Source organism: Ovis aries, chromosome X (assembly GCF_016772045.2).
Source record: "Ovis aries strain OAR_USU_Benz2616 breed Rambouillet chromosome X, ARS-UI_Ramb_v3.0, whole genome shotgun sequence".
NCBI lineage: Eukaryota > Metazoa > Chordata > Mammalia > Artiodactyla > Bovidae > Ovis > Ovis aries.
Window position 1 is genome coordinate 40,391,215 of NC_056080.1, and position 26,986 is coordinate 40,418,200.

At 34.1% G+C, this 26,986-nt stretch overlaps 1 protein-coding gene across 14 annotated transcripts in view; it reads left to right on the plus strand.

The window, feature by feature from the left end:
• The window catches only part of USP9X (ubiquitin specific peptidase 9 X-linked), a 115,348-nt gene that overhangs the window by 30,731 nt on the left and 57,631 nt on the right, over positions 1 to 26,986 (plus strand). For 7 of the 14 annotated variants that reach the window (XM_060407499.1, XM_060407504.1, XM_060407500.1 and 4 more), the window contains 13 exons: positions 2,975 to 3,228; positions 7,239 to 7,384; positions 9,017 to 9,096; positions 10,787 to 10,899; positions 12,077 to 12,295; positions 14,531 to 14,646; positions 14,849 to 15,100; positions 15,175 to 15,313; positions 16,760 to 16,912; positions 17,988 to 18,092; positions 20,496 to 20,702; positions 22,023 to 22,159; positions 23,295 to 23,443. In XM_060407499.1, the coding sequence (XP_060263482.1) occupies positions 3,133 to 3,228; positions 7,239 to 7,384; positions 9,017 to 9,096; positions 10,787 to 10,899; positions 12,077 to 12,295; positions 14,531 to 14,646; positions 14,849 to 15,100; positions 15,175 to 15,313; positions 16,760 to 16,912; positions 17,988 to 18,092; positions 20,496 to 20,702; positions 22,023 to 22,159; positions 23,295 to 23,443 (1,912 nt within the window). In that variant the 5' untranslated portion in view covers positions 2,975 to 3,132. The remainder of the gene's footprint in view (positions 1 to 2,974; positions 3,229 to 7,238; positions 7,385 to 9,016; positions 9,097 to 10,786; positions 10,900 to 12,076; positions 12,296 to 14,530; positions 14,647 to 14,848; positions 15,101 to 15,174; positions 15,314 to 16,759; positions 16,913 to 17,987; positions 18,093 to 20,495; positions 20,703 to 22,022; positions 22,160 to 23,294; positions 23,444 to 26,986) is intronic. The other 7 variants (XM_060407502.1, XM_060407506.1, XM_060407508.1 and 4 more) reach the window with 1 other exon arrangement.

Sequence of the window (26,986 nt, forward strand, 5' to 3'; positions counted from 1 at the left end):
ATTTTGTTGTGCCTCAGGATTTATTTCCCCCTTCCCAACTTGCCTACATTTGGGAATAAAAAATATTTCTTCCCACCCCCCAAGATTGTGACTACTCACTTTCAGAAGGGGGTGTTTATTTGGGGGCAAGGGGATACCATATGATGCTAGAAGGGGAAAATGGGGAAACAGTGTCAGATTTCATTTTCTTGGGTTCCAAAATCAATGTGGATGGTGACTGCAGCCACAAAATTAAAAGACGCTTGCTCCTTGGAAGAATAGCAATGACAAATCTAGACAGTATATTAAAAAGCAGAGACATCACTTTGCTGGCAAAAGTACATATAGTCAAAGCTATGGTTTTTCCAGTAGTCATGTATGGATATGAGAGTTGGACCATAAAGAAGGCTGAGTGCCAAAGAATTGACACTTTCGAACTGTGGTGCTGGAGAAGACTCTAGAGAGTCCCTTGAACTACAAGGAGATCAAACCAGTCAATCCTAAAGGAAATAACCCTGAATATTCATTGGAAGGACTGAAGCTGAAGCTGCAGTACATCAGCTATCTTTTGCAAAGAGCCAACTCATTGGAAAAGACCCTGATGCTGGGGAAAATTGAGGGCAGGAGGAGAATGGGGCAACATAATGAGATGGTTGGATGGCATCACTGACTCAATGGACATGAGTTTGAGCAAACTCAGGGAGATAGTGAAGGACAGAGAAGCCTGGTTTGCTTCAGTTCATGGGATCACAGAGTTGGACATGGCTTAGCAACTGAACAACAACCCATATGGTACTAATGAATCCATCTCCCACTCTTCTGTGAACATTAGCGTTCTCTTCAAGACCCTGTCCCCCAAGTTTTCCTTCAGTTCCTGACCTAGAGTCAGCTGTTTAGTGGATGTTTTCACTGTTGTTTCAGCATCAAAACGTGTACTTGTCACTGATGTGACTACTATCTACTTACTATTCTCTCCTCTCCACTTTGAAAAGAAGTGGAAACAAAATCGAAGTTCAGGATTGTAAAAGCCAAGGAACCTCAGGTTCAGGAACGGACGTGGGAGTAGTGGCAGCCAGTTGTGGCTAATTCTGAGAAGAGAACAGACAGGGTGAACAGCAACAGACAGTCATTTGACTATGAGCTGTCAATTAGTAGAGCATTGATCAGTGAACCAGACCTTCTTCCCCCTCCAAAGTACATATTTATAAAGATTTGCATGTAATTTGGGGGGAGTTAATCCTCAAACCTGTTCATAGACCTCAGCTGAGGTCTAAGACCCACTGGCTTAAAACAGTCTTGATAGCTTAGATACAATTAGATGATGATGAGAGAGAATGGAAGAAAGGAAGGGGGAAGCAGAGGCCTTCTTTTTAAGATTTGGGGGGAAAGGGAAGGACGGAAGTTGGTGAATTTTCATTTTGGTAATGAAGATTGAAGCCCATTTATAGGCTAAGAGACATCCAGGAAAAGATTGAGGGGGGTGACAATTGAGATATCATTCATTGGGGATCATGAGTAATGGGATCAAAAGGAAGAGATTGGAGCAGGGTTGAAGTAGAGAAGATTGAAGGTGAATCAGGTAGTTGATGTTTTGTGTATTGAGAAAAAGAATAGTTAAACAATTTGCCAGCCAACCCAAAATGGCTGAAGAAAATGATAGGTGGGTTTTTTTAATTGTCTACTTCACATGAAACTTTTTTGTAATGTAGGTTGTATAAACATGGAAAGCAAAAGTGAGAGAGAGACTGTTCAACCGTGTTACCTTTTGTTTTTCCACTTTACGTATTAAAGGTTTTCCCGTTTTTAGCCTCACCAGTCCATGGGGTCGCGAAGAGTTAGACATGACTGAGCGACTTTACTTTTACTTTTCACTTTCACACATTGGAGAAGGAAATGGCAACCCACTCCAGTGTTCTTGCCTGGAGAATCCCAGGGACAGAGAAGCCTAGTGGGCTGCCGTCTACGGGGTTGCACAGAGTTGGACACGACTGAAGCAACTTAGCAGCAGCAGCAGCAGTCCTCGATACTATCAGTCTTAAACTTTAAGTTTGAGGCAAACATGGAGTAAATGGAAATGTGGTTTCCTTAAAACTAAATACCTGTAAATCAATCAGTTGAGGTTCTCATTCTTGTGGCATATTAGAATCAGTTATGGGGGAGATATTTTTAAAAGTGCTGATGCCTAGGCTTAACTCCAAAATACTGTAATTTATTCATTCTGAAGAGGGGTTTGGACATCAGTGTTTTTAAAAGCACCTTGGATGATTTTACTCTGCAGCCAAGAATACAGAATTGAGGGTTTGGTGGTCTTCCTCTATACACCTTTGCTGCTCAGGTAGCAAAGAAGAATTCCATTGTTAAACAGTTTGGCTCTGGAGCCCTGCCATGGCTCTAGAGGTGCCTGGGGCCAAAACCTCCCCAAAAGGGAAAAGTCAAGGTCATTTGACAAAACAGGTTGTATTGGAGGAGTAGGATACAGTTTGAACCCTCTCCAAAGAAAACGTCCCCCAAAGTTTTGAAGTTTCTGTTAAAACCACTTGTACATTTGTTTAGAAACCATTTTAATATCCATGTACCAGTGATAAATGTTAGTTGTACAGTTCTTCCTGAAATATTTTTAATGATCAGATTTTATTACTTGGTTTATATCTTAAATACGTTTGTGAAATTGTGTATATTCAAGCCATTAGCAAATTGAAGACAGTTTTTGCCACTCCATAATTGAATCGAAATAACAGCCAAATAAATAACCTTGATAGGAGGAAACTGAAATATTATGAGGCTGTATTTGTATGTTTTCTTGATGTAACTACTGATGTACTATTATCAGTTTATTTAAATATAGTATTAATGAAACTAACTTTTCACTTTGTCCTCTCTTTTACATAGCCACCTTCTCCTGACTAGATTCACTGGTAATATTAAATTTGAACAATTCCTTAATGTTTTTTTATGTCTAAAACAAATGTGCTTTTTTTTTTCCTTTTACTTGTAGGTTATGCAATGGTCTCTGCAAGATGGTTTATTCTTGAATTGGAGCTTTTTAAGACTGGCAAATGCTGGTACTTCATCTTCTATAAGTGGACTATAATTTCTTTTTTCAAGACAACTACATAAGCAGACAAAATTGCAAAGATCTGCCCTGTGTCGAGTATGACAGCCACGACTCGTGGCTCTCCAGTAGGAGGGAATGACAGCCAGGGCCAGGCTCCTGATGGACAGTCTCAGCCCGCCCTCCAGCAGAATCAGGTAGGAAGTTTAAGATACTAGTTAAAGTTACGTTGGTGTATCTGTTACAGGTACAGATATCCCATGTTCTAAATAACTAAATATCCCATGTTGTGAATAATTAGGAGTATGTTCTGAATAATTTGTGAACCATAAAGCTGTTATTAAGAAAAATAAACATGTGTCTTACACAGTAACAAGAATCTCAAATACTGTATAGGTGGTGATGCTTGGGTATGTAGCCCCTTTTTTCCCTCTGGTGTCTTATTCTATTAGTAATCATTAAAGTTAAGCCCTTTGTCAGTTCCAGAGCAAAGCATTAAATCATTTGATGTAGCCTGTGGTGAGAGTATGGACTCGAGTCATGTTGCTTGTGCTCACATTTTAGCTTTGCACCATGCGATGCTAGCTTTATGACTCTGGGTAAATTATATGACCTTTTAAACCTTAGTTTTTCTGCTGTAAAAATATAACAATACTGTACTTCATGGGATCATTAAGAGCATCAAATGAAATAATATTTTCTAAGAGCTTAAAATAGATTTGGGTATCAAGATTTTATGCTGACCTCAAAACTCAAAGGGTAATATTCTTTTTCTGTTCTCTGGATGAATTTGTATAAGATTTCAGTTATTTCTGCATTAATAATTTCACCAATAAAATCAAAACAATCTGCCTGGGGCTGTATTTGTGGAAAGGATATAACTGCAGATCCAACTTTTTTTTAATAGGGGGATTTTCTGATTTGTGTGTGTGTGTGACTTTTGGTAATGTGTTTTCTCAAGGAATTTGTCCACTGCATCTAGATTGTCAAATGTATTGAAGCAAGACTGTTTATAATATCCTTTTTTATCTTTTTAATGTCTTAGGATCTGTGGTAACATCTCCTTTTTCATCCTTGATAGTGCTAATTTGTGTTCTCTCTCCTGATTACCCTTTCCTAAAGAAAGGATTTATCAATTTCATCAAACCTTCCCTCAAACCAATTTTTGGCTTTAACTCTCTCCCCCCTTCCTACTTGTATGCTTTTAACCCTTATTTCGTGTTCCCTTTTACTTCTTTTGAATTTGAATTGCCGTTCTTTTTTCTCATTTCTTGAAATGGAAGTTGAAAGAATTAGTTTTCAGCTTTCTATTGTACATACTTTTATACCAGGAAATAGTAAATTGAATAAGACAAACATTAAAACTTGTAATGCAGCTCAGACAGCACTTAGAGGTGAATTTGTCACGGCGGGGCATGCACGTGAATCACAAACTTGCTTACAGTTGGTGCATGTTTATGTAGAATTCTGTATGGGTAAGTTTTAGGCAAAAGTTATTGTAGAGGACTTACATCTGTCATTTGAGGGTACATTTTTATTGTCTAGCTATTATAGGTTATTCTCTCTACTTACAAGTATGATAGGAAAGAGTTGACGTGTGTGCTCTCGCCCATGTGCATCCTCCTCTTTCCCTCCCTCCTTCCCCCACTTTCATCCTCTCCCTCTGTCATTTTAGAGACATGAGCAAGTCAGGTTTTAATAAATGTCAACTTTATTCCTTTTCCTCTCCAGTTCCCACTTTTAGGACATGTAATACTTAAGTATATGGTCACAGGTTTTGGGCAGAGTTAAGTCTTTCCTATGTCATAAATTTGTTAGCCAGTACTCATGTTTCTTTAAACGTAGTCAGTTTGTGGTAGATGCCAGAGATTTATATTTTTAAACCAGGAGCTTGTAGTTGGAAATCCAGTGTCTTTTGCCCTCTCTTTTCTGTTTCATACCTGCACTGTGCACAGACTCCTAAATCATTCGCCAGTGTTTGTGGTTTGCATGGCTTTAAGTAGAAATTAAATCTCTAATCTTACTCTTATCTTAAGGTATACTAAGAGCTCTTGGGTTTGTGATCTTCAACTTAATAATATGCATCTGCATTATGGCCTCTTCCTTTAAATAGCTCTTTACATTTTTGGAGATGATAATTTAAAAAGGAGCAAACAAATTGCATTCTTTCTTTTTTTTGGCCTCACGGCTTGTGGGATCTTAGTTCCCAGACCAGGGACTGAACCTGGGCCCTTGGCAGTGAGAGCATGGACTCCTGACCACTGAATCGCCAGGGAATTCCCACAGATTATATTCATAACCGTCTGTAGTATCCCTTTTTCGCTTTCTTATTCTCTACTTTTTAATGTTAGGATTCTAGTTATTTCAAAGGTTTGGCACTTAATGGACCTAGAAGAAGCAAACATAACACTAATCACTTCCCACCTTATGGCTTACCTTGAATATATTTTTTTCATATGACATAAAGGGAATTTCTAAAATCAATCAGATTTTTCACTTGATATATAGTAATTTTTAGAAGGGTTCCCACAGGAGAGAATTTTAAGCTCTACTAAAGCTCAGTGATAAATGAAGCAGCCTTGGCAAAGGCCCTATGAGATGAACACTCTTGGGAGATGTTTATGGGAGGGTGCAGACTTTCTGGAATGGAATTTGGTAGTATATAGGTCAGCAGCCCTAAAAGAAATAATTTTTACCATTGTTATACTAATTATATATAAGGAAAATTTTTATGTAAAAGATTTATATATAAAAGTATAATTTTATGTTAGCAGTAAAATTTGCAGAATGCTAAATGTCCCTTAATTTTGTTTAATTGATTGAATGCTATGGCCATATGGCCATTAATCAGCTCTTTAAAAAAGATTGTTAGTGATGTGGGAAAATACTTAAATGGAAAAAGACACAAACTTTTAAGCAAGTATAATCCTAATTTTAGTGAAAATTTATATGTATATATGGACAGGATTTGTGGGAGGTCACAGAACAAAAATTTCAGGAAATAATTGAAAATGTCTCTGGTGCTTATCTTTGGTGTATTATTATGGGTATCTTAATTGTTATTTTTATCTTTACAATTTCTGTGAGCATATCTATAATACATATATACCAGAGGAAATGGGGGAGGCCTTTTAAAAATTAATGAAGCAGACTTCCTAAGTTACATAGTTAAAATGCAAATATTTCTGTTGAGCTTCTAAAACTTGAATTCTGTTCTGTAGTTTTTTTGCCTTGAAGCTAGCCTTTAGCACCTGCATAGTGTTCATCATCTTAAGTAAAGATTGGCTGTTTTCTTACAAATTGGCTGTATGAGTTCATGTATAAAGTTTGTAACTAGAATATAGTATACGCACCTGTCTTCAGTACAAGCATTTATATATGCATCTGTTCAGTAAGTGCTAATAAACTGATAAGGAATGGGGCCTTCTCTAAAAGGGCCATCAACCTACAGTGGGTAGAAAATTCCAAACACACACACACAAAAAAATCAGCTTAAAATTTAGATTAGTTTCAATTAGGAGAAAAATACCATCTGCTTTCAAAATTAATAAGGGTTGTAAAAGTTCATTCACTTGGTTGTAGAAATACTGTGCACAGCTAAAGTATGGAGGGGTGAAAAAAGAAGTACCAACAGTGAAGAGTAAAGTTGGCCTTATTAGTTGAAGATGAAGTGACTTGTTTAGAAACCACAATGAAGTTTTAATAATTGTTTGGATAGTAGTTTGAGACTAGGGGAACTATGGAATAAAAGTTATTTTTCCTCTTCAAAATGAAAAATAAAAGTTATAAGTCAGAGACTTTTTAATCTGTAAAATGTGTGTAATAATTTGTATCATGAAGGGCTCATATATGGGAAATGTAAGTGGAGAAGCAGTACACATTGTAGATAAAAACTCAGACTTTAGAATTAGACCTGGATTTAAATCCTGACCGCAGAACTGGAGCTGTGTGACCTTGGGCTAATTACGTGTTTTCTGAGGTTTTGTTTTTTTAATCTATTAAGTGGAAGAATACTTCCTTAGGCTGTTGAGGATTAAATGAAATTATGTTGAAGTGTAGTAGCACAGAGACTGCCTGATACATCATAAACTTACAATGATCATATCTTTAAAAATTTAAATTATTTCCCCCTAATCTGTTTTGGTGTTTGAATTATTAGATGTGTGTTTGTTATAGAAACTTAAATCTGGAATATTTAATCTTTAAGACCTCATCGCCTGATTCTTCCAATGAAAATTCCCCGGCAACTCCTCCGGATGAACAAGGTCAAGGTGATGCCCCATCACAGCTTGAAGACGAGGAGCCTGCATTTCCACATACTGACCTGGCAAAGTTGGATGACATGATCAATAGGTGAGTTGATTTTGTCTTGTTTTTTGATGTATGTCATACACAGGAAAAACAAGATTTTCACCATAGTGATTAGTGCAAGAGTGGATAGGAATATTACAGTTAACCATGTTGCCTCTTTAAATACCCGTAACATCTTAGTCATTGCCAAGTACTTTGCAACCTGTGGTTCTTAATAGATTTAAAAATGAAAGGAAGTAACAGTGTCAATAAAATGTTAAGATTAATGATGATCACTCTAGCTGGTGTATTACTGAAGTAGAACCATATGTGTGATTTCCCTTTTTTCTTATTGGTGAATGGGTTACTGGATGACTTTACTTTTTGCATGGCCCTGAGGTAAACCAGGTCATAAGGAGACTGAGTTCCTCAGAGCCTGCCCCTTGTCAACTGATTAGTTGGAGGCATTTAAGCATCTCACCCATTTGTTTCTCCTGATCTTCATCTCACGGGAGTAGTTCAGAGTATACATTTTTTCATACTCATAATAACAAACATTCACCTCCACCCACCCACCCATCCCCATGCTTTATCTGGAATAAGACTCAGAGAGTGAAAATTTAAGCTTGTGTGTATGGGAAGGAAAATATTTAAAAAGCAGATAAGGGAAGAGTATGTCAGGGACCCTCCCCCCGCCCCCACAGGTCTGTGTTCTCACACCAGGCTGTAAACTCAACAAGTGAGTCCTAGGGAGGTATGAAACATCCCCTCAAAAGAAAAGGAAAACACACCCACTGATAGGGACTTACTTGCTTTACTGAATTTACTTTTTAAAAACATTCTGATTACATAACTAATATAATGTAAGTACACATTGTTAAACATAGAGATATATTATGTCAATAAGGTTCACTATAATTTCCTTGTTATGTACACACCTCCCAACCAAAACTTACCACTAGCAATAAGGTGTGCATTCTTCCAGGTTATCTTTGTGTTTATTATCATAAGTACTGCTTTCTCTACAAATAATGGAATTCTTACTATATTACTGAAATGTTCCTCATTTCTTTTATCTTAAATAATTTTCCTATTAATATATATTTAATTAATTATTTTTAGAGATATACTTGAAAGAACACATTAAATGTATATAATGATTAGTCAAGCAAACAAACAATTGTATGAAGTTGTAATGTCCCTGACCATTCTCTTAGAGCAGAGATATAATAGCAAAAAGTTGTATTTTGCTATTCAGTTTTTGTCTGGTGGTTGCTCACTCAAGGACAGAATTGCATGGTAGCAAATCTGGGGAAGAGAAACATAAAATGATTGTTTTTTTATGTAAATAAAAGAGCACTTTCGTATGAACTCTAACAATAGATATCCATTTAAGTGATATTTGATTATTATAGTAGTTTTATATCTTAAGTTATTAAAATAATTTATTCCCCCTTCTCTCATTGCTATATTTTTTTCTTGACAGTTCCTTAAAAATTTTTTTGTAGAGACAACAGATGACAGTTAGTCAAACAAAGCAGACTAGTTTGCCAACTTTGTGGTTTTAATATTTTAGTGTCATTTTAATTCTAATATTTTCATGGTGAGGTAAGTAACTGTAATTAGTAACTCATTTATAGTGCCTCTTTCAGTGTTCAACCAATAAACACCTTTTTATATTATTAAAACTCTTAGGCCTCGATGGGTGGTTCCAGTTTTGCCAAAAGGGGAATTAGAAGTGCTTTTAGAAGCTGCTATTGACCTTAGTAAAAAAGGTAAGTTTAAATGGTATTAGGCTTTCCGTATAATGTATCCTACTAGAAAATAGTTTGACTTCATGCCTGAATACTTTTTCCGTATATTCCTAGACAAGAACATTTAGCTAAGTTTTCTTGCTATGGCTTAAGATTTATACCTGGAGCCAGGGTTCATATCCTTAGGACAACCTTCAAGGATGTTTGTGAACTCTCTGAAGTTATATATGAAATTTGTATATATTCATGTTTAAACTGTCCAGCTTATGTGTTGATTATTTTTTAATACACAGAAAGGTTTGAATTTCCTCTAAAAGAAAAAAAGACTTGAAAGATGAAATACTGTGTTTTTTTTGTAATAACCCATTTTTTTAAAAACTGTGTTTTTATTCTTGTTAGATGTAAAAGCTTAATTTTGGAATTAATTTTTTTCAGTGATTGGTTCTTGAGGTGCAACTGAATTCTCTTTGCAAAGGGCTACTATTGTAATATCTACTTATTTTTAAGGCTTGGAGATTAAAGTAAACAGCAGTAACATTTTAGTTTCTAAAATTGGGTGGCCATGGATGTGTTCTAATTATCAGTTGAAATTAATTTTTGTAAAAATTGTCTTTGGTACCTTGCTTAAGTCTGTCTAATTCCAAGCAAGGGTAAAATTTCCTTTGTCTTAATTACCTTCCTTCATTTAAAGAATGTGTCTTTACACCTTATTACTTATAAAACCAATCTGAGTTATGAAAATGCATTATCAGATTACCATTGTTTTCTACTACTCAAAGTTCTTTTGTTCATTTACACATTTATTCATCAGTTCAGCAAATTTTTTGAAGACTTCTGTCCTAGGCATGTTTTAAGTCCTGACTGTACAGTGATAGGTAAAAACACACAATGGTTATTTCATTTAATATCATCGACATTCATGGGACCTGCAGTCTCTACCCCTCCCACTCCCCTATATTTCTTTCGGACTCATGGTTTATTTTCATTTTAGACAAGGTTCAGATTTTACAGTACTAGGTTTAAATGTCATGTCTTTTGTACAACCAAAATCAGATACTTTATATACAAATTGAATGGCTTTTCATTTTGTCCTGGAGAATTAAAGATTTTCTTGTGTTTGGGGACATGTAGCACTATTGCCTTTCTGAGATCAGATGGAATTAAAGACATAAAGAAACAGATGTTGAGCCAGTAAAAGAGACTAATAATGAAGATGAAAATTTATCTTTAATTGATGAAGCTCTTCTTTAGAATAATATAATAGTATTTGTCAAATGGATAATTTACAACCAAAATGAGATTTTAAAAATAGTTGAGAAACATCATTTTTTGTTTGTTTGTTTTAAAGTTTATTGTCAATAAAATACTGTAAATATTTAAATCTCCTATCACATTATTCTCATAACCATTTTGTTTTTAATGTTGGGCCACTGTCATAATTAGAAATATTTTCAGTTCATCTTAGTATTACTTGGCTTAATGTACTTTTATACAGTTGAGTATTTTTGAAATTCACTGATGGTTGTTTTTATTTTTCAATCTGTTACTCTTCTGACCTCTTAGATAATGCTATGAATTTTTTTCCGAAACTAGTCTGTAATTGTTAGCTGTTACTGAATGTTTTACAGTTACTACTTTTTATCATGTAATTGGACATTGTAAGACAATCAGAAATAATTTGTTTACATTAATTTTTCTCTCCTTTTCTTAGGCCTTGATGTTAAAAGTGAAGCATGTCAGCGATTTTTTCGAGATGGGCTAACAATATCTTTCACGAAAATCCTTACAGACGAGGCAGTGAGTGGCTGGAAGTTTGAGATTCATGTGAGTCTTTTATTTTAAAATTTTGATTTATATAGTCATGATTTATATATATATATTTGGTTACATATTTGATCATTACTTGAATTAAAGGATTTTTTAAAATGAGAAATTTTATGATTTCTGTTGAAAGAAGCATGATCATTTAGAATGAGTGAGTTTTCAAGTTAGAAAACAATGGTTTATCTGTTCCCTTATTTCTTGAGTGCCTTGTCATTTTTGAGATGCCACCATATTTCATTGAAAATATGACATGGTTGTGAAATGCACCAGTCACTCATTTTATGTACCACTAAGGAAGGGAAACGCCCAAGATGGGGAACCTATTATCTGGCACACAAAGAATCAATGCAGAGAAATAAACTTTATGTACAGAAAGAGACACCAAAGAAACCTGCGCATTTCAACTTTGGCACCTGGTGGAGGGGGAGAAAATCTCTTGAAATTTTAAACCACAAGCCAATATTCAGTAGTGGTCTCAGGTTTATATGATATTATATGATTATATGACATAATCAAATTCCAGAGATCTTAAAAAGTGGGAAAAAAAAGTGCATTTTTAGATTGAAGTACCATAATTACTACAAGTCTCTGTTCCTTGTTTATTATAGGGAAATATGGTCACAAATTGTGAGTTTTTGAGTATGAAATGGAAGCATTGGGAGTAGTACCAGACTTTTGCATTGAGGCTTAGATCGCAGACCTACTCCATCTTGGATATTTAGTACATTGCTTAGATTTTAGAGTTGTTGCCTCTAGTTTAAAAATTGCAAGGAGAAAGCAGTGGTAATTTGCATCTTGTCTGGGGACACAGAGCAGTGCCTACTTCATTTTGTAAGCCATTGCAAATGGTTTTTGAAAGTAGATACTATATAATTTATAAAGTAAATGCTAATTGCTTTTTTAAATTTTATTTTTAATTGAAGGATAATTGCTTTACAATATTGTGTTGGTTTCTGCCATAGGTACACATGTCCCCTCCCTCTTAAACCTCTCTCTCACCTTCCTAATTTCTTTTTTGATACATAAGTTTGATCCCAATATTAGTAAAGTTAAACATAACTCAAATGATCAGTATCAAACAACTGAAAGATAATTATTAAAATATAATCAAGATTGGAACATATTTTTGTTTGGAATGTCTATATCTCATTAATTACCTTCTCCTTTTATATAACAGAGGTGTATTATCAATAATACTCATCGCCTGGTGGAGCTATGTGTGGCCAAGTTGTCCCAAGATTGGTTTCCACTTCTAGAACTTCTCTCCATGGCCTTAAATCCTCATTGCAAATTCCATATCTACAATGGTACACGTCCATGTGAATCCGTTTCCTCAAATGTTCAGTTGCCTGAAGACGAACTCTTCGCTCGTTCTCCAGACCCTCGATCACCAAAAGTGTGTTGATTTGTTGTTTTCAAAGTTAAATGTTAATAGTTGTTCTGCTCTGCTACAAAACTTTAAATGATCGTAACCTCCTGGTAGCATGGGGTAGAGTTATTTCATATAGTTCTTAAAGGGATTTTGCATTGTTGTTATTATTTTTTTAATTTAAAAATATTTTTGGCTTTCTCTGTGTAGTTAGTCCGATTGTCTTTTGCCCAGTCTCTTGGGAAATAGTCATAATTTGGGTTAGTGTGAAACAGAACATGTTTTTCCTTTTCAGTAAGGGTGGAGTAGAGTATTTCTTTGACTGAGGCCTGTCTAATGTGTCATAAAACAATAGAAAATACAAATGAAAGCAAAATAGCAAAGCTGACAAATATCAATTAAATATATTTAGTATAGAAAATGTAAAAGTCCTCCAGTGTAAATTTTCTATACCAGCATAAATAGTATGTCCATTAAAAAATAAATGCCTAACTATACTTACTCTAATAAATATTAAAGAGTTAACCATATACAGTTTTTAAATTTTAGAATTTAAGAAGACATTTTAAAATTTGACATTATTTTTTTTAAACAGGAAAATTTGAACTTAAAATGTTTGGTTTATTCTGTTAAAAGTGGAAGTCATCAAAGTATATTGATTATATTGAGCTAAGATTTTCTGATTTTTCCCAAGATTCATATTGCCGCTTCAGGCTTGTTTTTGAGTAAATCAGTATTTAAATAATGACAATCTCCAAAATATACCTGTATTTTTTTAAATTAATTTTTTGCTCTATAGTCAACAATAATCTGCAAGAGTCTCAGAGGGGACAACTTGATTTAGGATGACTTCGAGTTGAAGATTATTTTATGTATCTTTCTTTGAAGCCTAGCTTTTCTTGAGTATTACTAGTTTTTGAGTATTCTAATTGCTTAAATGCACATTGCAACTAAAAACATATGAGATTAACTTTAGACTGATTTTTACTTTGTGCACATATATATAATATGCTATATATATTTAATAACTATTGAGTATATCAGCCTAATAGTCCCATTCCAGTTACTGGAGAAATAAAAATGCATTACATAATAAGTATGTACTTTCTTTGAACTGCTGAATGCCAGAAGGGAACTGGTGAATTAAACGCTCAGATATTTCATTGTTTTGATTTAGCCTTTTAAGGCCAAATAAAAAGGAAAATATTATCATGAACTTATATAGAAATATGGTAGTTGATTTATTTGAGAATTTAATTGATTTAGAGTCTCATAAAAATCATATCAAAACTGCCATAGTGTTTCTTTAAAGCATTATCTAATACTTGGCATTTTCCCCGTGTTCTGAACATTGTTTTTTGTTTTTAAATAGTTGTAGAAATGACTTTTGCTTAAGACCTAATATAGAAAGTGCCCCTTCCTCCCCACCCCCCTTTGTTTTTCTTCCCTTAGGGACTTCCAAAATGTAGCCTTTTAGAAGGCAAGGAATAGAAAGCTGTTCTAGGTACATGAGTTTTTAAATAGACCTGATTCTCTTATCTATATAAGCTATTGACTTGTTTTTAATTTTACCTATAGGCATGCTTTTAACTACACAAACTGTTGCTTATCCCAGCTGCATTGTACTTGTAGTCTCTTAGGGAAGAGGTTGAAAGGTAATTCATACTATATTGCATTGTGGTACCTCTAACATGAGAACTGGGGGTATTCACAAGTCAGCACAAAGCATCAACCAGCATGTTCTAATTAGGAGCAACAAACAGAATACCAGGAATTCATTTTTAATGGATAGGTCACTCTTGGGCTTTAAGATTATTGTGTCTCAAGGGTATTTATGGTTATTCAAAGCTACAACAAAAAATAAATTTCCAACAGTATCTTAGGTTACCAAATAATCTTTCTTTTTTTTTAAGTCTTTTTACCCTCTTAACTTTTTAAAAATAGACCTTCAGATAATAAGGTATTCTCATGATGGGATCTTTGAGATAGAAGCATGGCTTCTAATTCCAGTTCACCAGTTATATTGATACAAACAAACAGCTGTGCCCTAATGATCTAATTGTACTACCAATTATGCTTTTCTCTCATAGACAGGATTACTGTGAACAACATGCGATATTTTGTGTCTTTTTTTCAAAGATGGTTTTACATAATTATTTTCCTTTATTGCACTTCCTGTTTCCAGTGTGTTTAAGAGATTACTTCAGATAGCATTTTCCCGCCAAAAGTAGGAAGTTAACTTTTTTATTAACTGTATTACAGGGTTGGCTAGTGGATCTTCTCAACAAATTTGGCACTTTAAATGGATTCCAGATTTTGCATGATCGTTTTATTAATGGATCAGCATTAAATGTTCAAATAATTGCAGCCCTTATTAAGTAAGTTATGTTTTAAAATAAAACTTCAGTACATTCTAGACATTGCTACTTAATTGCTTAGTAAAAATTGAGTTTCCTTTTTCAAATATGGTTTCTTTAGCTGGTAACTTGGATTGAAAAAAAAAACAAATAGTCTGAGTTCAGTCCTAGTTGATTGTAAGAAATTGTATATTGAAAGAAATTTCTGTCTGTCTTGTTTCAGACCATTTGGACAATGCTATGAGTTTCTCACTCTTCATACGGTGAAAAAGTACTTTCTTCCAGTGATAGAAATGGTTCCACAGTTTTTAGAAAACTTAACTGATGAAGAACTGAAAAAAGAAGCAAAGAATGAAGCCAAAAATGATGCTCTTTCAATGATTATTAAATCTTTGAAAAATTTAGCTTCAAGAGTTCCAGGACAAGAAGAAACTGTAAAAAACTTAGAAATATTTAGGTTAAAAATGATACTTAGGTAAGATATTTACCTCTTGAAATAATTTATGTGAATTTTAGAATCATGTTTTTAACACTTAATTTCTCTTATAGATTATTGCAAATTTCTTCTTTCAATGGAAAGATGAACGCACTTAATGAGGTTAATAAGGTGATATCTAGTGTATCATACTACACCCATCGGCACGGTAACCCTGAGGAGGAAGAATGGCTCACAGCTGAACGAATGGCAGTAAGTCCTTTGATTCTAATTTCATGAATAAGAATCTGTCTAAGGCAAAAACCATAGCTCTACTTAAAGTTAGTAATATTAGCATTTTAAAGAAAATTTTGCAATTGGGAGATGTTTGGATCAATTTGTAACTGAGAACTTTTTGTAAGTAACATGGTTTATTATTTGGTCTTTTTGGTGATATATAATTATTTGATGATAATGGGTAGCTTAGCACATCTTTTATAAACTTACTGCTGAATGTAGGTGTTCTGAATTAATTAATAGCTGGGTGGGAGTTGAAATTGAGTAAAGAAAGGTGATTGGGTAGTATCTGGTACCTATTGAATGAAGTGACCTATTCATTTGATGAGTTCCACTTAAAGATTTTAAAATAGGAAATATAGTTACTGGAATAAGAAACACATGAGTTAATGTTTTATCATAAGTGTAAGGACTTCACTTAAGCACTTGCGTTTTTATTATTTTGATGTTGAAAGTTTAGGAAATTTTATTTACCATAGATGGCTTGCATACTTATAGTTTAAAAATGAATAAGAATGCCACTTAAATATTGGTTGCATAACCTCAGTATATACTGTCTGACAGTACTGAGGAGACATCTGTAAAAGAACTGTCCTTGACCTCAAGGAGGCCTCAGTTTAATAATTGCCACATTTTCATTGTGTTCTTCAAAAATATATGCCTATAACAGATTCGAAGTAAAAATGGACCTTTACTAGCTCAGAAGTGTCCTTCTTTCTCTAACATGTTTTGGGGCTATATAGTTTTTACTCTCATTAAGTTGAGTACTATAAAATCATAGTGTGGGCTATTACTTTGTATTATATCATGAGTTAGTTTTCTTTTATTGGCTTAAATATTAAATAAATGCCTGTCAAACAATATAGCATAGTGTTCAGACTTAGGAAGCCTACAGCCTTGATTCAGTTTCTGGTTCTAACACTACTGAGCCTATTTATTTTTCTGTTAATAGGGCAGAATAGGCTATTCTGTTAATAGCCTTCATTAGGATTGTTTAAGATTAAACAAGCTAATGGATAAACAATAATAGTGTAATTGGGTAATAAAAGCAAAATAAAAAAATACCTTTTATCCAAATCAAAACGGGTATAAAAAATGTAAATCCTAAAATGGGTCTTACACCTACCATACTTAAACCATGGTGATTGCTACATTTGAATAATAATTTTCTGAGTAAATGCTAGAGTAAAATATTTTTTAATGATTCCACTATTTTTAATTCATGGAAGCATTTCTGTTTGTGCAAAATTAAGTTCCGTGGAATTGTAATTTTTCATAATTTTGTATCAAAACATAAATGTGTTACATTAGTACCTTATATTTTTGTGAGTTTTTAAATTCCTACTAATGCTTACAAGTGTGAGCAATACTTTATGTATATATTTTTGAAAGCTTTGAGACAAGTTTTTGAATTCTTTTTAGGAATGGATACAGCAGAACAACATTTTGTCCATAGTCTTGCGAGATAGTCTTCATCAACCACAGTATGTGGAAAAGCTAGAGAAGATCCTTCGTTTTGTCATCAAAGAGAAAGCCCTGACCTTACAAGATCTTGATAATATCTGGGCAGCACAGGTAAGGACTTTAGGATGGTGGTTATTTGATTTGTAAAAAGAAACATACCAAAAATTAAAGAAATGAAGTAGTTGTAGTGAAATGGAATGAAGACTTACATTGTTTGAAAGTCCTGTCAAGAATCTTTTTGAAATAGCCATATTTTTAAAATAAAAAGTCTATCATCCACTGTATTTATTTGGTAAAGGTCAGCGATTTGTAGGTTTTAAATAAGAGACAAACAGTAAAATAATGAGAAATGTCTATTGAAAGAGTATAAGACATCTATAATTGATTTCTTCATATACTTAAAGAACTCTAGTGTCAGAGTTAAATCACTAGATTATTTATAAAAACCTGTAATAATCCAAAGGATTAATAGTTTTTAGAAGGGTAAGTAATCTTTGGTTTCAGAAGTAGAAACTGTGTGATTCCTTTGATTATCTTAATGACAACTTCTCTGTTCATGGAGCACTTGAGAAGTATTGATGAGTTCTAGACTACAAAGCTTTGTTTATTGAGTTTGTTGTTTAGTCGCTCAGTTGTGTCCGACTCTTTTGGAACCCCATGGATTTGTAGCCTACCAGGCTCCTCTTTGCATGGGATTTCCCAGGCAAGAATACTTGAGTGGGTTGCCATTTCCTTCTCCAGGGCATCTTCCCAATGCAGGGATTGAACTCACGTCTACTGCATTACAGGCTGATTCTTTACCACTGAGCCTACCGGGGAAGCCCTTATTGAGTCTTTAGAAGCTGAGAAAACATTCAATTTTGTCTTCGGTTCCAGTTCTGAAACAATACTGCTGGTGTGCCTTACTATTTTCCTGTTTGCATTGTTAAAATTGGCATGTTAAATTCAATAAACTGTATTAAAAGTTAACATGAGTTCCCAAAGTCTACATTAACCATGTATATCAAGAAATCAAGTTGTCAGGTTTTAGATGGCTGTTCTAAAACATTTAAAATGTTAGGAATTTTCTTAGGTTACAGAGTTAGATGGAGATGGGAACACTTTATTAAGTAATAGTGTTCACAGACAGTATATGCTACTTATTGCTGTTTAGATTTTAGTGTGCTCTGGTTTTGTTTTTACATAGGCAGGGAAGCATGAAGCCATTGTGAAGAATGTACATGATCTACTGGCGAAGTTGGCATGGGATTTTTCTCCTGAGCAACTTGATCATCTTTTTGATTGCTTTAAGGTAATAGTTAATGTAGTTAAGTAGTATAGTTTCATTTTTAATAGATTAATTCATCATATCTATGAATGATTTTTACCTAGTAAATACTTAAATAGGAATCATTAAATGATTTCTGATGTAGCAGAATTGACCATTGTTTTCTCTTTCAATGAGCACTTTTTATAATAATAGCCCTTATAAATAAAGAACCTTTTTTTTTTTTCTTGGTTTTTAAACTCAGGTGATCAATTTGGATTCCTTTCCTCCTAGCCAAAACTCAGGTGATCAATTTGGATTCCTTTCCTCCTAGCCATTTGTGTTTTTATTATAGGTTCTGTAGGACTGAAGGGAAAGATAATTGGTTACAATGAAACATCGTCAACAGCAAGGACTACCTGCTATGGGTAGTCCTGGTAGTCTAGGGTGATATGCACAGGCAAGCTGGAAATGTAATTCATGGACTTTGTGGAATTGTGATTCATAAGCTGTATCCCAAGAGCGCCTATGGTCATATGTGCATTAGTGCCGTCATGCACTTTTTAAGGCCATATTGTATAGTGGTCTCTCCAGTTATTAGTATTGGGTTTTTAAAAGCCAAGTGATGAGTGAATTTGTGGATTAAGAAGACAAGACGCTATGGCAGTGTTCACAAAGGGGTATTCTGTTGATAACTGGTGTAAGATCATGAAGGTATCTTGTTAAAAATACGTTATACTGACTGCTGATGGAAACAGAAGTTCCTGCAACCACTTAGGAAAATAGTTTGGTGTTTCTGGAAGAGTGTTAAGATTTTCATGACAGTCAGTTTGAGTTCTGAATATATACCCTAGAAGAACTGATGCATATGTGCACCAGTATACACATTCAGCATTTGCAGCAGAATTATTTGTAATAGCAAAAAATTGCTATGTAAGTTGGGTAAATGGTGGAACGTTCATGTAATGAAACATAACAATGAGAATGACCAACTCAACCACAAGGATGAGTCTAATGAACAGAAGGTTGAAGAAAGGAATGAAGACACACAAGAATTCATAAACCTTGATAGAACATAAACTTCAGAAATAGACCCAGCTAGCTTCTGGAGTGCTGCTTACCATTTGTTATTTTCATCCTGGGTAATAGTTACATAGGTGTTTATATTGTGTACTATAGTGTGTATGTTTGTGCCTTTCTTGATGTGTATTTCACAATTGAAGAAAAAATGATACCAATTACTAGCTTCCATCCAAGACCAATTAACTCTGAGTTGCTAGGACCTGGGAGTCTGTATATATCATAGGTGGTGATGTGCTCTTCCTGTAGGAAGCACATTATGCTTGGTGATATCTTTAAAATATTCTTAATTGTAATACAATCTAATATTTCAGCCATATTCTTAGCAGCTTTCTCATATTCCTTTCATAATTCTAAGGGATTTGGAGGAATTGGAAGTATGCATTCCAGTTGACTTCAAGATATCCTTTATTTATCGCATTGTTAATGTCTGTGTAATAATTCCATTGAAAGAATCCTCTGTAATTACTTAATCATCCTGCTATTTGCCATTTGGTTGCTTTCAGTTTATTTTCCAGTAAACAACCAATTACCAACTTTATACATATACCTTTCCCCATGTTGTTTAGCAACGTCCGTGGTTTCTACCCACTACGTGTCACTAGAGCATACACACACACACACACACACACACACACACACACACACACACCATTATATAAACTGGGTGTTTAAAAAGTAGTATTTTAGGGAAGATTTTTTGGTTGTTTTGTTTCTTTTCTATTTTAGAATTTTTAAATGAGTGGCCAGTCTTCTACTAAATTGAAATAGTGTTGTATCATGTCTGTAAGTTAGAAACTTCTTAGATAATAACAGACTTTGTTATAGACTTTTTTATGTGTGCAATGCACATTGCTTTTTCATTTATTATGAATATTTTTGTATATCAAGTTGTCTTTAACATCTTTTAGTTAATTTTAAAGGTACAAATGACAGACTGGATCTAAGGCATTAGTTTTCAGCCAGAGGCTCTTCTGCTTCCCAGAGATGCTTGGCAATATGTGGAGATATTTTTGGTTGTCACAGATAAAAGCAGGAGTTGCTACTGGCTTCTAATGGGGTGGAGGCCAGGGGTGCTATTAAACTTCCTATAGTGCACAGGACAGCCCCCCACAACAGTTTTGCTAGTCCAAAATGTTGGTAATACCAAGACTGAGAAACCCTGATCTATGGTATTTAACTGTAAATGGAGAGTTTTTATTTTTCTTGGAGTTTAAATCTGTCATATCTAATTGCTCAAATACCAGTTGAATAATTCTGTGCTAAGCTGTGTTGTTTTTCTGATGAATATTGTTTATCTGATGACACTTTTAAGCAGTGATGAATAAATAGGTGGTGTTGCCATATTGTTCAAAATTTATTTTCTAGGCCAGTTGGACAAATGCAAGTAAAAAGCAGCGAGAAAAGCTACTTGAGCTGATACGTCGTCTTGCAGAAGATGACAAAGATGGTGTGATGGCACACAAAGTATTGAACCTCCTCTGGAATCTGGCCCATAGTGATGATGTGCCTGTAGACATCATGGACCTGGCTCTCAGCGCCCACATAAAAATACTGGATTATAGTTGTTCCCAGGTAAGGGTGTGCTGTCTTGCTCACTTTTTGTGACCTTTCTCTTTCACGATGAGAATGGCTTTTAGATATAGAATAGTTCTAGGTTTTTCTGACATTATTTTTGAAGTGATCTAAGAATTGACATACTTGGTTCATGTGAGTCTGCCTTCCTGTCTCTTATGTCTTAAATTTTCTGCATCATCTGAAAACATTTTAGTCTTCTTGGTAGAAAGACAGTATAAATAAGTTACAAAGTCGTGGTAATGTCAGATGTGTGGTGCTAAATACCAGTTTTAAGTAGATCATAAGATACTAAATAATTATAGACTTCAGAGGTAAGAGAAGTTAGGTTTTCTTTGCTTCTTAGGAAAGTTAAGAAAAATTAATAGAATTTCCTAAACACTAAAACATTTAGTGCCTTCCCTATAAGCAAGTCATACAACTTCCCTGCATTCTAACTTGTAGCATGTGTATCTTTTCATTCATGGTAAAATGAATATTGCTGAAAAACTAATTTTCCTGCTTGTTAAAACTATTTGCTGTACTGATGAACTGCAATTTAGATTAAAAACCAATAAGTTCAAGCAGGTGTAGGTGTTTTTTTTTACTATACTTGTGATAGTTCATTAAGTATTTGGTATATCAAATAATAAGAACCTCGAGTTTAAATTATTTCATTAAACACATAAACATAAGGTAAAAGTAATCCGAACTTAAATTTTTAGATACACAAATTACTATGGACTCAGGGAAGGAGTAAAGTAAATAAAGTAGGAGAAGTAAAAATATTTGAAGTAGTTTTGATTTTATAACATTAATTTTTAATTGCTTATCACTGTTTCTATCTCCTTGTGTGTATGTGGAGATGTCCTTATTTTTATTTTTGGTGAATTTTTTTCATTCAGTTGCTGTACCATTGTTTCCTTGGTAAAATAAAAATTTTCTGTGTTCTTATGCTAGAAACAAATCCATACAGAGTAGCAATCGGAGTTACGTGTTCTTGCTGGATTTTTATTATATGGTAGAATCTCTTAAAACATTGGATAAAGCTTAAATGCCTACCTTCTGGCAACTTTTAAAATCAAACTTTCTGTCAGTGTGCTTAATACCTTTCAGTAGATATATCTGAATCCATGTCATGTTGAGTTTTTATACTAGTATTTAGGAGTTTTGGTAGTATATGTAGAATAAAAGCATATTTAAAGCAGCTTTTTTAAAAATTCTTTACTGCAATGATGTTGGTATTACAAGAAGAGCTCTATTTGGTAATTCTCAAACTAATTTGAAGGTAGAATTCTTCTGAGTATTGACCTATATAAAACACTGAAATTGTTTCTTAAGGACCGTGACACACAGAAGATACAGTGGATAGATCGCTTTATAGAAGAGCTTCGTACAAATGACAAATGGGTGATTCCTGCACTGAAACAAATTAGAGAAATTTGTAGTTTGTTTGGTGAAGCACCTCAGAATTTGAGGTAAGACTTAACAGAAAATTTCAATATTTTTAATTACATATTTTACTGAAAAGAAACATTGTTTGGTGAAAGCAGGTTTTAAAAAGAAAACTAGAGTAGGGTGACAGGAAGCTTACACACTAAATTCAAACAAAAGAGGATTCCTTTATCACATCCACCTCTTTGATTTTACTGATGAAGAAGACAGAATTTAGTGATAAGTGTCAGAATAGAGGTGATAATACTGCCTTCATGTTATCTGTTCCAGCTCATATAACCAGAAAGTCCAAGAACAAATAATTTCAGTAACTAAAGTTTGGCATGTAAGATATTTAAAGTTGGCTGTTTAACAGAAATTTAGCTAAAATAAATCAGAAAAAAAGTATTTTCAAACTACGCCTTGTCATCTTTCATCATTTAAACATACATGCAATCTAATATTTGAAATTAACTATTTAAAACACCAGTAGATTTATTTTACTGTGAAGACTTACGTAGTATGACATTTCAAAGTCAATAAAACATTAACTATTTCAGAGTAAACTGATCATGGAAAGATAACATCTGTAAGAAAGAAAAATTAATGGATTAGCGTAGATACTGGTGAAAAGGGAAACAAAGCAGGAGGGATAAAATGAAATGAGGGATGACATTAATAGAAAACATGCCACTGAAAGTACATTGGCATACTTGTTAGAAATAAGAGAATTCTGTACTTTGGCTAATTAAATTTTAATGAAAGCCCTTTTTTGATTAAATCCTCCACTACAATTACAACATAAATCTTTGTAGTGCTAATGTTACAAGAAATGTTTCTGTTTTATAACTCTGATAATAATCATGTAAACTTAGAAGCACCTTGGTACTCCTGTATACTGTATAGAAGAAGACATCAGTCATTGACTTTTCCCGTGGTGTAAATTGGAAAATATTAATGTATAGTTTTTGTATAAAGTAAGAATAATGGAATTAATGTCTTATTTTTGAGGCATTGATTATTTTCTTTTAAATTGCTTAATATTATCATTAAAGTAAATGGCCAAGTTAATTCTGTTACAAAGGAAACCATTTTAAGTTTAAATTAGGAGCTGAGAATTTAGATTGTATAAGCTCTTTTGATTACAGCAGCATTTAATTGCCTAATTATATTGTTAAGTTCTTCTCGTTTCAGTCAAACTCAGCGAAGTCCCCATGTATTCTATCGCCATGACTTAATCAATCAACTTCAGCACAATCATGCCCTAGTTACTTTGGTAGCAGAAAACCTTGCAACTTACATGGAAAGCATGAGGCTGTATGCTAGAGGTATGTATTGTAAGCTAACATGAGCTATGGGAAGTCACAGCAGTTGCCCTTCCCAGCTTTTTTTTAATCGGTTACCATAGAAGTGACAACAGATATATTTTTAAAGATGCAAGGTAGTTGGTTTTATAAATTGTGTTCTTTTATGAGCTTGTGATCTTCTTTTACTTCTGAATCTTACACACCCTAAACTCCAGGCCAGCAGTTCAAGGCTCTTTACTAAGCACTTGCCTTTCTTACTCTCCTTCGTAAATTGATTTCTTTTTCTTCCCTGCCTGGGAGCTCTGCCTGCCTCTACTACAATTGGTTGTTACCTTTCTAGGTATGTACCTGACTCGCTTCCATCCTTTGTTTCCTTCCTACCACCACCTTTATCTTTTTAAGAAAACTTTTGTCAAAGTCTGTTCTTCCAAATACCATAGTTCTTTTGTAATTCTAAGTCTGTGTCTCATAAGTTCTTCAGACTTTATGAATTGAAAGTTTATGAGATCGAGACTACTAGAGTCCACATATTTACTCTGGATTTCAAAGTGCAAATTTGTTTTGGCGTCAACAGTCAGTTTTTAAGAGCCTGCCATATATGGAGCTCTATTTCAGTGTGTTTTTGCCCTCTGACAATTGTGCCTGAATGTGTGTGCTGGAGGACAGATGGGTTGTTGGTACATATTCCTCTGTCTTAGACCAAATTCATAGGCTCCAAAATAAACCCCCAAACTTTCTTTTAGGTTGAAGTTGGTCCCCATAGCCACAGAAAGAAAACTTTATATTACCAGAGAGATAGAATTAACATAGTGAATATTGAACATACCACTTCTTTAACATGTTAGAGTCTGCAGAAGCCAATATATGTATTAAAAATGAGGATTTTTCTCATACCTCTATTATTTGAAGATTTAGACTTTTGGCATTGTTGAATAAAATTCCAACGAAGGCTCTTACATATTGCAAGGATAATTTTCCTTAACACTTAAGGTACATACATACATTCCCATATAAAATTCAGGTAAACATAATTGAAAAATGAAATAGCTCTCAGATACCTGAGCTGATTTTGTTGACTGTCTTCCATTTACCACTCTTGAGCATAAGCAATCTAAGCATCAGGCAACTGATAGGCACCGGGCAGTGATCTTTTATCGTTTCATTTCTTAGCTCCTTCTAAGGAGCATGCTAGAATAATCATGGCAATGATTATTATTATGAATGCAGCCAACATTTTGGACATGTTTACATATGTCAAACGAAATCTGAGAGAGGTATAAGCTTAGTTTAATGTAACTGATTCTTCATTATGATGTTACCTCCACTTTCTGGTACAGTGCCCTCAACAGAAGCTAATGCAGGCCTTTCCACGCGCGCGCGCGCCACCACCCCCCCCGCCCCCCCGCGCCATGAAGCCTTAATATAAATCACATGACTCCATTGCTAATTTTTACATACTTTATTTGCATATGGTATTTCATTTAATTTCATTGGCACAGGTTGAGACCCCTGCTGTAGAGGCTATCAGGAGATGATAGGCATGCAATTCGGCCTCACTCAAATTTTCTGCTCCTTTGTAGTCAAATTCTACATGAGTCTTTGCTTCATCTCAGTTGCATGGACTTAAAATCTTCAGGCTTCAGTTTCCCCTTCTTATATTATCTGTATCTTCATAAAATAAGAGCTGTAAATCTGCACAGATTGTCTAGATTTGAAACATGACCTAATGTATTAGGTGTATGACCTTGAACAAATGATTTATGCTAAAATAATGCCTGGCACATAGTAAGCCCTTGAATTTTTGTTGCTATGTTCCCCTGAGTTTATTGGAACCATACTTTCTATTTGTTCTAACCTTTGATATACCTTTTCTTCCTCTATTATAGTACTCTTCTGATTAATTCTGATCAGTCTCCAGCTAGTAAAATTCTCCTATTAAAACAGACTTTTCACAGCATTTAGAAATTGGTGGTTGATGATACCATCAGTCACCAATTTCCAAGTCTATAATTCTAAAATAAATTTCTTTTAGCCTCTATATAATAAAAGTGTTGCATGGATCCCATTAGGTATGAGACCTTATTCAGTAGGATAATATCGGGCTCCTAGTTTACTGATATTCTTAGTTTCTGATAAGTATTTCACCAATATTAAGTATTTGTCCTGCCCATGTTTCATCTCTACTAGTATCTTAAGCTTTGGGGAGGGAAAAAACCCACTTCCTCAATAGTACAGTCAGCTGATTCTACCTCCTGTTTTAGCATTATTCATAACTAAAATTATCTTCAATATTTACTTGTGTTCTTATTCTCTTGGTGCTTACCAAATTATTCTTTAGAAGTTTTTTATGTGCATACAACACAATACAAGACCATCTTTCAGTTTTTACTTAAGTTTTACCTTATTGGTAGGATAGACAGTTCTGACTTGAACACTTATAAAGGTTTTATTTACCTTTTTTCCTTGGTTTCCAGATAGAGTTGGAGGACTTGTCTTTACTGTAGATCACATTTTTGCATTCTGTCTTCTAAGGGCTGCCACTTTCAATTATGTCCTCATATACAAGGAAACCCCACTAAAAGTACAACTGATTTATCAGAACATTGAAGGCAATAGGACAACCTATTCAAAGTGCCAGGGGCAGAGGTGGGACCTGACAGCTAAGAACCTTACATTCAGCAAAACTGTCTTTCAAAAATGAAAAGTAAAGACATTCTCAAACACTGGGATAATTTGTTGTTAGCCAACTTGCCTGAGAAGAAATACTAAAGGAAGTAATTAGACTGAAAGCAAGTGACAGCAGACAGTAATTCAGAACCACCCAAAACCAGCAGAATGTATATTCTTCTCACAGATACACAGTATTCTGCAGAACAGACCATACTCTAGGCCATAAGCAAGCCTTACTAACCTTAAAAAGTGTTGAAATTATACAAAATAGGGTTTTTTTGGTCCACAGTAAGAATTAAATTATAAATTAAAAAGTAAATCTGGGAATTTCACAAGTGTGTCAAAAGTATACATTCATTACTGACCTAGTGGGTCAAAGATGAAATAAGTGAAATGAGAATATGCTGAGATGAATGAAAAAAAAACATGAAATATAAAAACTAATGGAGTGTTCCTAAATCAGTGCTGAGAGGAAATTTATACTGCTGAGTTTTTACATTAAAGAAGAAAGGTAGCAAATCAGTAACATTTCACCTTCAAAAAGTGGGAGAGAGAAAACTAACCTGTAAACAGAAAGAAATTAATAAAGATTAGAGTGGAGATAAGTGAAATAGAGAAGAGAAAAATCAATGAATGTTCTTCAAAAAGATAGCAAAATTCACAAACCTCTAGTTAGGCTCAGTTGTGAAAGTCAAAAAGAAGATATCACTGCTAACCTTATGAAAATAAGAAAAATAAGAGAATGCCAAATTACTGAAATTGACTCAAGAAGCAATTGAGAAACTGAATAGGTATATAACATGTAAAAAGATTGAATTAGTAATCAAAAAACTTCCCACAAAGAAAAGCCCAGAACCAGGTGGCTTCATTAGTGAATTTACTGAGTATTTAAAG